The sequence below is a fragment of the Zootoca vivipara genome, chromosome 9 (genome assembly GCF_963506605.1).
Source record: "Zootoca vivipara chromosome 9, rZooViv1.1, whole genome shotgun sequence".
Classification (NCBI taxonomy): Eukaryota; Metazoa; Chordata; class Lepidosauria; order Squamata; family Lacertidae; genus Zootoca; species Zootoca vivipara.
Window position 1 is genome coordinate 11,169,991 of NC_083284.1, and position 15,683 is coordinate 11,185,673.

Below are 15,683 nucleotides of genomic sequence, written 5' to 3' on the forward strand. Positions count from 1 at the left end.
TTGGAGCCTCAGCTTCACGATCTGTCCTTCCAGTGAGCACTCAGGGCTGATTTCCTTCAGAATGGATAGGTTTGATCTTCTTGCAGTCCATGGGACTCTCAAGAGTCTCCTCCAGCACCATAATTCAAAAGCGTCAATTCTTCGGTGATTCTTTATGGTTCAGCTCTCACTTCCATACATCACTACTAAGTAGCACCTTCTAAGTAGCACCTTAGAGACCAACAAAGTTTGTCATTGGTATGAGCTTTTGTGTGCATGCACACTTCTTCAGATACACTGAAACAGAAGTCACCAGACCCTTATATATAGTGAGAGGGTGGGGAGGGGTATTACTCAGAAGGGTGGTGGAAATGGGTCATTGGCTGATAGGTGGGATAAACCTGTGGACGACTGTTAACGACTGCAAGTGGTCTTACAGGAAAAAGCAAGGGGTGAGATGGCTAAAAATAGCTTTATCGTGTATAATGAGATAAGAATCCAGTGTCTCTATTCAGACCAGGTCTCTCCATGGTTTTAAGTTAAACCACAGAGTCTAGGACTTGCTGATCAGAAGGTCGGCAGTTCAAATCCCTGCAACGGGGTGAGCTCCCGTTGCTCGGTCCCAGCTGCTGCCCACCTAGCAGTTCGAAAGCACATCAAAGTGCAAGTAGATAAATAGGGACCGCTCCGGCGGAAAGGTAAACGGCGTTACCGTGCGCTGCTCTGGTTCGCCAGAAGCAGCTTTGTCATGCTGGCCACATGACCCGGAAGCTGCCTGCGGACAAACGCCGGCTCCCTCGTCCTAAAAAGCGAGATGAGCACCGCAACCCCAGAGTCGGAGACAACTGGACCTGGTGGTCAGGGGCCCCTTTACCTTTAATAAGTTGCAATTCAGCAACTTACTACAACTCTCAGCCTGTTTTAGAAGGGCCTCTTTCTTCTGACACCCCACCCCCCTTTGATCGCTCCAAGCTCCTGCTCCTAGCATCTCCCACCTCGTCCCTTCCCCAGACTGCTCTCCAGTGTCCCACCACCATGATCCAGGGTCTAAGTCGTCTTCGGTGTCATCCTTGGGAGGAGGGAGGTCTAGGGCAGGCGCCACCCCCACTCTTCTTCATCCTGCCAGTCTCTGACAATCAGTCAAGAGACAAGAGTCAGAGGCAAGGGAAACTTCAGAGCTGGAGGGGTGGACCACAGGAGGGGTTGGAGCAAGCTTCCACAAACTCGGCCCTCCAGATGTTTTTGGCCTACAACTCCCATGATCCCTAGCTAGCAGGACCAGTGGTCAGGGACGATGGGAATTGTAGTCTCAAAACATCTGGAGGGGCCGAAGTTGAGGAAGCTTGGGTCGGAGGAAGAGGCAGGCCAGGCAAGTGAAATATTCACCACACTTCTCCAGCACAACAGTAACCCAGAACTGAAGGGACTGAAAGGGGAGGAGCAGAGGAAGTTTCCATGCAGGCACAGTCTCTGGCTGTATGTGTGCAGCCCGTCGAGTGAAGGTACATAAGCTGGTGGAAGGGGAGTGGTTCCCATATTGCTGCAACTGCTCCATAGAGCATGGACCTGGAAATAGCTGCCTAGCCACTAGATTGGTATTCATAGATATCCAAAGCTGTAGAAGTGATGCAAGTGTTATCTTTGACTATAAAAGTTAACCATCTGCTGTGTGCATTCCTTTGTCCACGCTCTCGGCAGTGGGGCTGCCCACTTTCTCCCCCCTCCTGCCACAGATGCCCACATACCCAACCCTGGCAGCTTATGGGGCAGCTGTGCACAAGAGCTATGGGGTCCCAGCCCTAGCTGCAATTGCTCCTGACAACTGGGTAGGGGGTCCATACCGTCTTGCCACCTTTCTTGCCCTTGCTTCAGAATAAATGACGCTAGATAATGTGTGTGTGTGTGTGTGTGTGTGTGTGTGTGTGTGTGTGTGTGTGTGTAAGGATTCACAGCATCAATTATGCAAAGTAAGAGACATTTCGCAAATTTGCATTATTTACAGGGGCAGCCGAACTCGACTCTTTTGGATGTGGAATTTGGATTAACTTTAGATGGATAGATATGTATTTTTTAGTCCAAAGTGCACACTCCGCGGCTTATTACCAGTTATGTATTCTAGCTCAGCAGCCCCCAGAGGTGTCATCGGTGCCATTCCACCGAAATATTTTATAAAGTCGGCAACAAAAGCAGCAGGTAGCTTCTCTCTCCCCTTCCACCTGCTTTCAAAACCCTCCTGAATCTTCCCAGCTAGTTCTGTATTTAGGACATTTGCATCAGTAAACCGGAGCTAAATTGAAGCCGGGTCTCCGGGGGTTTCATCCTTCGTTGGGGAAGAATTAACTTTTCTGGTCACATAACTCTGTTTAAGCGGCAACGAGGCCACTGGCGTAGGCAGGGCAGGCAGGCAGGGACAGAATTGTGGAGCCTATGCAAGAAAAGAAACTCATTTTACACGCTTCCAGCAAACTGGTTGGGATGAGCCTATCGACAAGCAGCGAGTTTCAGGTGGCTGTCTCTTAAGTTCTCCGACAAATGTGGGCTTGCATTTATTTATTGATCACCAGATGACTGGGAGAAGGGTGGAGCTTGTTGGCAGGCATTGAACTGCCCCGGGAAATCCCACAATCCTCTCTTGTTGGCTCCCACCTCACCTCTGCTGTTCTGAGAGAGAGAGAGAGAGAGAGAGAGAGAGAGAGAGAGAGAGAGAGAGAGCGCAATATCCTAGGCATTCTGGGACATTTTTAAAAGGGTGCCACTGTGGGCGCTTAAGATCTTTTCCTGAGCACGGCGGGGGCTTCTGTTTCTTTTTGAGGCTTGGGTTAATACGCCTGTTCCTTCACAATGAACAGCTATAGCTGCATTTGAGAAGCGGCGACAGCACATTGTGTGGCATGAGCAGTGCTAATGTGAACCACAGTAGCTTTGTATAAAAGGAGTTCAGGAGCAAATAATAATAATAATAATAATAATAATAATAATAATAATAATTTACCATATTTTCCCGTGTATAAGACGCCCCCATGTATAAGACAACCCCTATTTTTTAAAACCCAAAATTAAGAAATTAAGTTGTTTAGCTTTTTTGTGTGTGGGGGGGTCACTTCCGCCAATCGCTCACCCACCTTTCCGCCACTGCCGATAGCACACCTTGCCGCAGCTGCCACCAACAGCCTGTCCTCCCACTTGCCACAGCCACAGCCACAGCCAATCACCAGCAGGCCTTGCCACAGCCACCAATCACCCGCCCAGTCACCACTGCCAGTCTCTTGTTTGCTGCTGCCATTAACCACACATCACCCCTCTGGCATTCACTATCTGTGTATAAGGCGACACCCAATTCTTGCCTTTTTTTTAAAAAGCAAAAAAGCAGCGTCTTATACACAGAAAAATGCGGTGCTTATACGCCGCCCATCTGACTGGGTTGCCCCAACCACTTTGGATGGCTTCCAGCATAATATACAGAAACACAACAGCTACAGCAGCAACAACACAACAGAACACCACAGATTAAAAGCATCCTGATATAGGACTGCCTTCAGATGTTCTCTAAAAGTCAAATAGCTGTTTATCTATTTGGCATTTCCGCAGGGCGGGTGCCGCTACCGAAAAGGCCCTCTGTCTGGTTCCCTCTAACTTCACTTCTCACAGTGAGGGAACTGCCAGAAGGCCCTCAGAGCTGGACCTTAGTGGACGATAGGGGTGGAGGTGCTCCTTTAGGTATTCAGGGCCGAGGCCATTTAGAGCTTTAAAGGTCAGAACCACAATTTGAATTGTGCTCGCAAACCTACTGGGAGCCAGTGTAGGTCCTTTAGGACCGGTGTTATATGGTTCCAGTGGCCACTCCTTGTCACCGGTCTAGCTGCCGCGTTCTGGATTAGTTGTATTTTCCGAGTCACCTTCAAAGGTAGCCCCGCTTAAGGAAGGGTGTTCCTGAATACTGGTTATGGAATATCCTGAGCAAGAGAACATCCCTGTGCTCCTATCCTGCTTGTGGGCTTCTCAGAGGCCCTATGTTGGCACCAGTGATAAAGGCTGCTGGACCAACTAGGCCTTTGAGGTGGTATTCCACGCTCGTCCTACTCAGAGTAAACCCCTTGAAATTAATGGACACGCCCAACTCAGGGTCATTAATTTCAAGCGGTTCTACTCTGAGTAGGGCTTAGCTGAATGCCACCCCGGGTCTGATCCTGCAGGACTGCTCTTAAGAGGGTCCCCACCCCCCAACAGAACGGGAGGGCATGATGTTCTGAGGAGAAAATGTCAGAGGACAAGTGCTTTCTTTCTTCATTTCCCCTTTTCAGAACCTAGCGTTGCCACGGGGATCACACGAGGCGCAAACTATTGCGCAGACCTTTGAAGAGGCTTTCACTTCAACAGCCTCGCTGCCATTCCCGTGGCCCGTGGCCTCGCATTGTAAGCTGGGCAGCGAAAAATGAGACCGTTATCTTAAACGATCCTCTGCGGTTCTGAATCTTGGCAGGCAGGCGGACATTTTTTGGCAGAGAGGACCCCACCCCATACATTTTTGTCCTCACTCTTTATATGAAGTGGGCTCTTGTGCGTGCTGGGGAAGGTAACAGCACCAACCGGGAATGTTAACAATATGTACAGTGACAAGGGCTCTTTCCATACCGCATAATTTTTGCAACAGATGTATAAATAGTTTAACCTCCCTTTCCTAGAAGCACACTTCCCAGAGGTGATCAAACATTGATCAAAGCTTTCCCCGTGAAGGCTCAACGAATTGTTGCCTTCAGAGGAACCATAGATTCATAGAATTGGACAGTTGGAAGGGACCCAAGGGTCATCTAGTCCAACCCCCTGCAATGCCAGGATCTCAGCTAAAGCATCCATGACAGATGGCCACCCAACCGCTGCTTAAAAACCTCCAAGGAAGGGGAGTCCATCGTCTCCCAAGGAAGTCTGTTCCACTGTCAAACAGCTCCTGCTGTCAGAAGGCTTTTTCTGAATCTTTAGTCAGAATCTCTTTTCTTGCAACTTGAAACCATCGGTTCGAGCCCTACCCTCCAGAGCAAGAAAAAACAAGCTTGCTCCCTCTTCCTTGTTCCAGGGGGATGAGTTGTTTTTGTAGGGTTTTCTTCTCTTTTTTTGGTAGGGACTGGGGAACAACCGTTAGTGTTTACAAAGCAAAGTTAAATTCATGCCTCTCACCCCATATCCCTAAGAACAACCGACTGGATCAGGCCAGTGGCCCATTAATCCAGCAGCCTTGCATGCCTATGGGAAGCCTGGGAATTTACTTTTTCAAGCCAGAACTCACTGGAACTCTCTTCTGGTACTTGGGAGAACAAGGGAGGTGTTCATGGTGAGTTCTGGAACCTCTTTTTTAAAACAGAAAAAATAGCACCGATTCATAAACACAGTAAACACAAGTGTCATTTCTGGTCTGTTTCAGGTCCATTATTGGGGCTCAGTTCCAAGGGTTGGTACTTAACACTTCATCTTTCTGCACATGGAGCCAGTGCAACAGGCTGTCTTGAGAGCTCTGGGGATATCTTGACCTCAAAGTTCCCTTCTGATTCTATGAGCACTGCCTGAGGGCCGGGATAACCTTTTGAGGCCTTCCTCTGTGTGCCTCCGCTGTCACAGATGACCAGAGAAATGTCCTTTGTGAATGATGATGATGATTCCTTCAGTAGCACCTTAAAGACCAACTAAGTTTTTATTTTGGTATGAGCTTTCGTGTGCATGCACACTTCTTCAGATACCTGTATCTGAAGAAGTGTGCATGCACACGAAAGCTCATACCAAAATAAAAACTTAGTTGGTCTTTAAGGTGCTACTGAAGGAATTTTTTTATTTTACTTCGATCCAGACCAACACGGCTACCTACCTGTAACCATGATGATGATGATAATGATAATTTATTTATAACTCCGCTTGGTTTCCACAGCCGCTCTGGGCGGCTTCCAACAAAAGATTAAAAATACATTAAAACATCAGTCATTAAAAACTTCCCTAAACAGGGCAAATATCTTCTAAGCGTCAGATTCCCCCCACAGCAGTAAAAGCCACTGGGTAATCTTGGGCCAGCTATCTTCTGTTAGGATTCATTCCCCGTCTGCAGTCATAGGGTTATTGCGTATCATATGACTGTATGTGTTTTCATTCCCACAGTGTGGATGTGACGTAGACAGGATGTTTGTCTTACAATCTTCCTAAGTGGGACTGTTGTTTTCCTTTCTTCTTTCTCTTTACTTGCTGTTATGCCAGAGAGAGGGAGCCATGATGTAGAGCTCCCAGTTTGTTGTTGTTGTTTAGTCGTTTAGTCATGTCCGACTCTTCGTGACCCCATGGACCATAGCATGCAAGGCACTCCTGTCTTCCACTGCCTCCCGCAGTTTGGTCAAACTCATGTTCGTAGCTTCGAGAACACTGTCCAACCATCTCGTCCTCTGTTGCCCCCCTTCTCCTAGTGCCCTCAATCTTTCCCAACATCAGGGTCTTTTCCAGGGAGTCTTCTCTTCTCATGAGGTGGCCAAAGTATTGGAGCCTCAGCTCCAATTTGTTTATATGTAAATAAAGCAGTTAAGTCTTATTTACTGACTTGTGTGTTGTTCATCATGTTTGTGAGAGCAATCACATATTTGGCCTGTGGGACCAGTCTAACAGCTGGCCCCCGGGACGGCCGAATTACTGACATCTTCTCCCAGCCTAACCTACATCACAGGGTTGTTGTAAGGATAAACTGAGAAGCAGGAGAGCCATCTTCATTCCCTTTATCTCCTTGGCCTGACCAGGGAAGCCTGGGTTCAAGTCCCCATTTGCCTTTGCGTCTCAGTGTGGCAATCATGCAATTTTGTGCTCCCTCAGCAGCCTAATCTATGCCAGGCCTACCTCACAGGAGTGGTAAGGTAAAGGTAAAGGGACCCCTGACCATTAGGTCCAGTCGTGGACGACTCATCTCGTGTTATTGGCCGAGGGAGCTGGCGTACAGCTTCCAGGTCATGTGGCCAGCATGACAAAGCCGCTTCTGGCGAACCAGAGCAGCGCATGGAAACGCCGTTTACCTTCCCGCCGGAGCGGTACCTATTTATCTACTTGCACTTTGACGTGCTTTCGAACTGCTAGGTTGGCAGGAGCAGGGACCAAACAACGGGACCTTACCCTGTCGTGGGGATTCAAACCGCCGACCTTCTGATCGGCAAGCCCTAGGCTCTGTGGTTTAACCTGCAGCGCCACCCGCGTCCCTCACAGGAGTGGTTGTGAGGTTAAAAAGGGACCATTGCCCTATCCAGCACTCCTGAGCTCTTTGGAGGAAACTTTGGCCATGGGTGGCAAAGTAATCAAGCAAGCTGATTGCGATTGCCATGCGGGCTGGATTCAGTCCATGAAACTGGATCCCCGTTTTGATCCCTTGCCAGCTTTGTGGCATTTCGACTGGGAGCTTGCGGGAATTGTTCTGCAGCCACAAAGGTATTTAAGCACGCATATCTTTTGGGAAAGATCCAAGAGTGATGGAATGAGCTCCAGGAGTGATAAAGGGAAATAGGATCTTAAAGACTGCATTCCAGTAAAAAATAAAATAAAATGGTTGGGCTCCCGCTGTCTTCTTCCAGCATTGTATTTTTTAAAAATAAATGCTAATTCTGGGTGTCATGTTGCGGCTGCCTCTTTCTCCACAGGGTGAAGAATTAGTTCATTTAGAAGGCAAGTGTTGTCCCGAATGCATTTCCAGAGGCAGGCCCTGTGTTCACCAAGGACGTACCAAATATGTAAGTAGCCTGAAAACTTGGGGCACATAGAACTGTTTGGATGATGGATTGAAGAATGATATTCACCCAAAGAGGAGCCATCACCGTAGAAGCACAGGCTGTATAACCAGAGCCGTGTAGATTTATACCTTGCACATAATCTATCTACTTAGCTGAAAGACGCATTTCTGCACCCTAAGAATCTGTTATTGTTTTTTTCTTTTCAAAAAAGCAATATTCTAGCACTTAAGCTAGTGAGTTCTGGAAAATATACAAACCTTGCTTGTTGACGTATCTGAAATGAGAGGAGGAACAGAATGGGGTGCCCAGCTAGCATGGCTCGCAGCTTCTGTGGTCCTTTGCCCTTTTCAGCGATCAGTTTCTATGTTGTGCAACTAACCTGGCATTAAACCCCACTGACTGCAGTGGGACAACTTTTGAGCAAAAGTGCATAGAATGGCACTGTGACTTTGCTCTCGAGAACTCATGGGGAGCCATTGCATACCCATAGCTGCCAAGTCTCCCCCCCGAAAAATGCGGGATCAGCAGCGGTGCGGCACCGGAAGTCACTTCTATGCATGTCTGGACATGCGTAGAAGCAACTTCCGGTGCCGTTCTACCCGATTTTTGGTGCCCAGTCATGGGCAGAGCGGCACCGGAAGTCACGTCTATGCATGTCCGGACATGCGTAGAAGCGACTTCCGGTGCCGCGCTACCCATGTATGGGCACCGGAAATCGGGCGGCGCCAGGACCCAAAATGGAGCACCCCTGGCAGGTAAGAAATCCGGGGGATTTACGGGATTTTTTCCAATCCGGGCTGCCAGTGGGAAACGGTTTAAAATATGGGGGTTTCCCACAAAAAACGGGAGATTTGTCATCTATGTGAATACCTTGTCTGCAGCAAGAGTCAAGCCAGCTCTTGACTGAAATGCCCGGGATCTGTTTCTTGGCCATGATTCAAGCTTTTGGGATGTTGGGAACTGGCTGTGTCTATCAATCAGTCCTTAGGTTCTTGCCCCATTTCTCTGTAATGAGAGACATTCCAGGAGCCTTTCTCTCTGGTTTTTAGTTTCCTCTGGGTGAAAGGGCATTGGAAACAGGAGCTAAGCAGAGAACTCCTGAGAAATTTCCTGAGAAAATTTCTGAGGCTTTTCTTGCTCCCCTAGAAGTAGGCCAATATGCAGAATTCCCCTCCCCCCAAATATTCTCCGCCATTTTTTGGTGGCCCCTGTCATTTCCTCACTGCAATGAATGTATGTATCCCTGGAATGATGCTATATCCTTGACCTGCACCACAAACTAGAATTAATAAACACTCATATCAGAGTGCTTTGTAAATTGATAGCCATAGCCTTTTATATACTAATCTTTTATGCTTTTCCACATTTATTTAATGCCCCTAACCCTTCTTTTAGCTTCTTATAGTCTTTTATATATACAGTGGTACCTCGGTTTAAGTACACAATTGGTTCTGGACGTCTGTACTTAACCTGAAGTGTACTTAAACCTGAAGCGAACTTTCCCATTGAAAGTAATGGGAAGTGGATTAATCTGTTCCAGACAGTTTGCGGAGTACTTAAACTGAAGCGTACTTAACCTGAAGTAAACTTTCCCATTGAAAGTAATGGAAAGTGGATTAATCCGTTCCAGAAGGGTCTGCGGAGTACTTAAACTGAAAGTACTCAAACCGAAGCGTACTTAAACCGAGGTATGACTGTAATGCCTTATGTGATAGCCTTTCCTGGTAGTCTGGCCATTCCTTTGAGATGGTAATTACTTAATTCCTGAGAAAATGGGAAGGTTTCTTTCACCTCCTCCCTCCTTGCCCCTAACCCTTCTTTTAGCTTCTTATAGTCTTTTATATATACAGTGGTACCTCGGTTTAAGTACACAATTGGTTCTGGACGTCTGTACTTAACCTGAAGTGTACTTAAACCTGAAGCGAACTTTCCCATTGAAAGTAATGGGAAGTGGATTAATCCATTCCAGACGGGTCCGCGGAGTACTCAACCTGAAGCGTACTTAACCCAAAGTATGAGTGTAATTGGTTCTGCAAGTCCGTACCTAACCTGAAGCATACTTAATCTGAAGCGAACTTTCCCATTGAAGGTAATGGAAAGTGGATTAATCCGTTCCAGACGGGTCCGCGGAGTACTTAAACTGAAAGTACTCAAACCGAGGCGTACTTAAACCGAGGTATGACTGTACCTTCTGTTTTAATAATTTTAGCTTTCCAAAACGTTTCACAGATTTTAAATGATTGTAAACCCCACCCCCCTTATGCTGGTCTATGATCGTAATAAAAATTTGATTGATTGACGATAGAACCAGGGCCTGATGGAGGATGCAAAATGGTAGCCAGGCTGCTAACAGCTTGCAGCCAAAACAGCAATCGATAAACACCTTAGGAACAAATAAACATGCTGGGCTACCACCATGATTAATGGCGGGTGCCATCCCTGAGAGACTATTGACTTTTCCTGCACTTCAACCAGTACATCATGCTTTGTCAGGCCTCATGGACTGTCAATCAGGTGGTGATTGCCGCCCATCTGACGGGTTGCCCCAGTCACTCTAGGCAAAAATCAAGATTGGTTCGCAGTAGCCAGGACTGCCAAATTATACATCACAGAAGTTCCCAAAGGAAATTTATTCCAGCCCTTTGCCCAACGGCAAAACTATCCCACTCACTTGGGGTCTGATCACAGTGTGTTTTAAGGAGAGAGAGAGTTTACACAACAGGAAGGCACTTTCAGGATGCTTGGAAACAATCTTGAAATGTTCTCTGTCGATTGCCAGCTTTATTGGAATGGGATTACCTCATTCGATAATGTTTTACAGCACTCTTGCTCCCAAATGTTTAGCAGTTTTATCATAATTTGATGCGATCAGATTTTGAGGGCTTTCCTTATTCTGGCAATTGAATGATGACATTAGCTGCTACATTTGTACAACTGAATGGCTCCTAACAGTGTAATCAATACAGGCAGGGGGAAAAGATCAATTTTTGTCTGAACTGTAGCATCTAAGCCTGCATCAAAGCATTTGCCGGTGGAGCAAAGCATTCCTTTTCCAAGGCTAGTTTAGCTGTTTGTCAAGGGGTGGGGTGCCTATTTTTATATCTGAAGACATGTACAGATGTACATTTTATGCGCACATGTGTGGCCTCATTCACACCACACATTTAAAGCACAACGATGCTGCTTTAAACAGTCATGGCTTCCCCTAGCCCTCCTCTGGGAGCTGTAGTTTGCTAAGGGTGCCGACAGCTGAGAGGAAACCCCCCCTCTCAGAACTACAACTCCCAGAGTCCCCTGTGAAGAGGGGTTGACCGTGAAACCTCTTTGGGAGCTGCAGCTGTGTGTTTAGAAATCACCTTACTGTGCAAAGGTAAAACCGACAGTTGTTGCTCCATCCCAGGAGTCAGCAAACTTTTTCAGCAGGGGGCCAGTCCACTGTCCCTCAGACCTTGTGGTGGGCTGGACTATTTGAGGGGGGGCAGGGGAATGAACAAATTCCTATGCCCCACAAATAACCCAGAGATGCATTTTAAATAAAAGGACACATTCTACTCATGTAAAAACACGCTGATTCCTGGACTGTCTGTGGGCCGGATTGAGAAGGCGATTGGGCCGGATCCAGCCCCCGGGCCTTGGTTTGTCTACCCATGCTCCGTCCCCTTTCGGCTCTGGTTCCACTTACGATGAAATTTAATAAATAACATAGTGCTGAAAAGATACAATGGGCCGTAGCCGTTATCGTTTTCTCATGTAGAGCGGAGAAAAATGGAAAGAAGCTCTGTGCCACGAATGTGAGTGCCAGGACTCCGACGTGGTTTGCTCCTCTCCGTCCTGTCCGACTTGCCCCACAGGCAGCGTGGCAGTTGCTGCGGCAGGACAATGCTGCCCTCCTTGTGAGCCAGGTATTTTTATGACCGTTGAACTTTGTTTCTTCAAATGTCTCATCCCTCCTTGTCCCTGAAGGTTCGGGTGCAGGTATCCTGTGTTTGTTTACTTGTTTGTCTTGTTTATTTGAAAAGTCTTTGCCCTCCTCTTCAGCCGGAAAGGGTGCCTTACAAAGATCCCCAACACAAAAGGATGTAGGGGTGTGTGTGTGTGTGTTTGCCTTTTAACTGTCCTTCTATAGGGTGGAAAGTGTTCTCTCTGACATTTGAGCTCCAGGCTGTTCGAATTGCTTGAAATGTCAACAGAAGCACCTTGAACTGGACCCAGAAGATAATGGGCAACCAGTTTTGTTCTTTGAAGGCTACCTTTGAAGGTGACCCGGAAACTACAACTAACCCAGAATGCGGCAGCTAGCCTGGTGCCTGGGAGCGGCCGCCGAGACCACATAACACCAGTCCTGAAAGACCTACATTGGCTCCCAGTACGTTTCCGAGCACAATTCAAAGTGTTGGTGTTGACCTTTAAAGCCGTAAACGGCCTCGGTCCAGTATACCTGAAGGAGCGTCTCCACCCCCATCGTTCTGCCCAGACACTGAGATCCAGCGCTGAGGGCCTTCTGGCGGTTCCCTCGCTACGAGAAGCCAAGTTACAGGGAACCAGGCAGAGGGCCTTCTCAGTGGTGGCGCCTGCCCTGTGGAATGCCCTCCCATCAGATGTCAAAAAGGATTTTTAGAAGACATCTGAAGGCAGCCCTGTTTAGGGAAGCTTTTAATGTTTGATTTTTGTACTTTAATGTTTTGTTGGAAGCCACCCAGAGTGGCTGGGGGAACCCCGGCCAGATGGGCGGGGTATAAATAATAAATTATTATTATTATTATAATTGAAGATGAAAGTTATATGTGGCCGGTGTTTTGAGAGAGAGAGAAGGAGGGAAGGATGTACCTAAGGCCACTCAGTGGTGCCAGATTGCCCACAAGATTGAGGGATCCACGTAATGACACATGTGTCTCTCAATGCCATGCAGGCCGGTATAGCCTTCCACTAGTCATTGCTGGTCCCTGCAGTGTTGGGAAATCCTCATGCAATGTTGCACCAGGCTCCCTCAATATTGGGGGGCTGGGCCCCCCTCAAACAAATATTGAGGGGACTGAAGACACCTCCGCCCCCTGTAGTTGGTGTGCCTGAGGCCGCTGAATGTGTCCCAAGCCAAAATAGACCTTGAATAGGAACCTACAGTTGTACTCTGCTTGCTAGCGAGAGAAACCCTCCTGTCATCACCGCTATTTCTCATTAAAAGTCTTTTCGAGGAACCACAGGGGAACGCCATTTGAAAGCCGTGGCAGCAGGGACAGAATTTGCCTCTCCTCGTTGGGCAGCAATATATATATTCATTTGCTTATATCGTTAGCAGGGTTTGAAATTAGCAGGGCGCCAGGTGCATTTTGCGCCTGAAGATTCTCCATTGGCGAGCACCTCAAAAAGTCTGGGTGCCATTTTTTTGCGCCTGGCTGATGCTCAAGGATTACTGAGATGTATGTGCTTTGAAGCCTCAAAGTCTGTGTTAAGGATAGACAATATGTTAAGGAGTCTAGCAATGAAGGGTAGAGGAAACTGAAGTATGGTACCAATATTTTTTATTGTAAACACAAAATTAAACGTGTATCAACAATTTCTGTTAAAAAGGTGATATTAACCATGTGCCACTTGTTGTGAATTGTGCATTAGTTCATGCTTATCAAAATAATAAATAAAAAGTGTTGCCGATTCCCTCCCCCCCCAACTGACTAGACCAGTGTTTCTCAACCTTGTGCCTCCAGCTGTTTTCAGACTACAATTCCCATCATTCCTGACCACTGGTCTTGCTAGCTAGGGATGATGGGAGTTGTAGTCCCAAAACATCTGGAGGCACAAGGTTGGGAAACACTGGACTAGACATTCTGTTTTGGCGCCCACACCCCAGGTCTCAGGAACCATTTGGCTCCTAGCTTTACTATGCCAATTTCTAACACTGATCATTAGAAACTACCTTATTTCTCTATAATTTCTTTTAAACCATTTTTTAATATTACGTTAATACTTATGTTGCTGTTTAATTGTTGTAACCCGCCCAGGGACCTTAGGATGAGAGGGAGCTTATGTATGAATTGTGGTTGTAATAACAACCACAACAATCCTGTATATGCGCATATTTTTATTTATTTCTTCATGCTTTTAATGTTTGATGTTTTATTGTGTTTTTAACATTTTGTTGGGAGCCACCGGAGTGTGTGGCATAATAATAATAATAATAATAATAATAATAATAATAATAATAATAATAGCATTTGTACCCCACCCTTCAGCCAGCAAAGCTCCCAGAGCAACTTATAGTGGTACCTCGGTTTATGAACACAATTGGTTCCGGAAGTCTGTTCATAAACTGAAGCGTTCATAAACTGAAGCGAACTTTCCCATTGAAAGTAATGGAAAATGAATTAATCCGTTCCAGATGGGTCCGCGGTGTTCATAAACCGAAAATTCATAAACCGAGGTGTTCATAAACCGAGGTTCCACTGTACATGAAATCAAAACAAGACACTCCCTACCCACAGGCTTACATTCTAAGAAACAAACAAACATACATACATACAACACAGGGAAGGGAGGGGACTCAAAAACTCAGGCCACAATTTCTAGACAGCTATCCCTATCTCTCCCACTGATAAAATGGCTGCCCCCTAATGACAGTTGAGGGAGAAGAGGCCTGATAAAATCTTTGCCCTCTGACTGTTACGCTCAACTATACTGAAACAGAGTCGCCACAGAGAGCCAGTGTGGTGTAGTGGTTAAGAGCAGTAGACTCATATCTGGGGAACCGGGTTCAAGTCTCTGCTCCTCCACATGCAGCTGCTGGGTGACCTTGGGCTAGGCACACTTCTTTGAAGTCTCTCAGCCTCACTCACTTCACAGAGTGTTTGTTGTGGGGGAGGAAGGGAAAGGAGAATGTGAGCTGCTTTTGAGACTCCTTCGGGTAGTGATAAAGCGGGATATCAAATCCAAACTCCTCCTCCTCCTCCTCCTCCTCCTCCTCCTCCTCCTCCTCCTCCTCCTCCTCCTCCTCCTCCTCCTCCTCCTCCTCTTTACCAACAACAGGTCGGTGCCATGCGGATTGCGTGACCTGCTCACAGTCTTTTGACCTCTGCGACGTCTGCCGTGACACAACCAAGCGGCTGCAGGCTGGGCGCTGTGTGGCCAGCTGTGGATCTGGGTATTATCACGATGCTGGGCTTTGCTTAGGTAATCTATTTATTATTTACAATATTTCAAATATCATACTTAGCTGCGGAAAAATAAAAACATTTTTTATGTTTTTTGTGTGTGTGCCTGTAACTTTCTGTGGAGTGCTTTTCTGGATAATGAAAAGCAGACTTATCAACTTTTCCCTACAAATAAAATAATGACTTAATAACCTGCCCTTCTTCCTTGCAGATGATTCCAGGTAAGGAGGGATGAATCTGTCAATTGTGGTTTCCCTTTGTCAGGAAAAAAGGGTGCTAACAGCATGCCCAGAGTTGTGTTGACTTTCAACACAACTTTTCAACTTTTCAACAAGAGGGATGCCTTTGTGGTTTTCAGTTGGTCAGAAACATCACAGAATCATAGAATTGTAGAGTTGGAAGGGACCAAAGGGTCATCTAGTCCAACCCTCTGCAATGCAGGAATCTCAACTAAAGCATCCCTGACAGATGACCATCCAACCTCTGCTTACAACCTCCAAGAAAGGAGACGCTACCACCTTCTGTCCCACTGTCAAACAACTCTTAGGGTTCGATAGTTTTTCCTTTCTTGTAACTTGAAGCCACTGGTTCGAGTCCTACCCTCTGGAGCAGAAGAAAGCCAGCTTGCTCTGTCTTCCATGTGACAGCCCTTTAGATATTTGAAGATGGCTGTCATATCTCCTCTCAGTCTCCTCTTGTCCAAGCTAAACATACCCAGCTCCCTCAACCATTCCTTATAAGGCTTGGTTTCCAGATCCTTGATAATCTTGGTTGCTTTCCTCTGCACATGTTCCAGCTTGTCAATAACCTTCTTAAATTGTGGTCC

The 15,683-nt window shown here is 46.8% G+C and overlaps 1 protein-coding gene across 2 annotated transcripts in view; it reads left to right on the top strand.

Annotated features, from left to right (window-relative positions):
* Positions 1-15,683, top strand: part of FRAS1 (Fraser extracellular matrix complex subunit 1) — a 332,187-nt gene that overhangs the window by 149,658 nt on the left and 166,846 nt on the right. For both annotated transcript variants that reach the window (XM_060278390.1, XM_060278389.1), the window contains 3 exons: positions 7,626-7,715; positions 11,470-11,617; positions 14,733-14,876. In XM_060278390.1, coding sequence (XP_060134373.1) covers positions 7,626-7,715; positions 11,470-11,617; positions 14,733-14,876 — 382 coding nt within the window. The remainder of the gene's footprint in view (positions 1-7,625; positions 7,716-11,469; positions 11,618-14,732; positions 14,877-15,683) is intronic.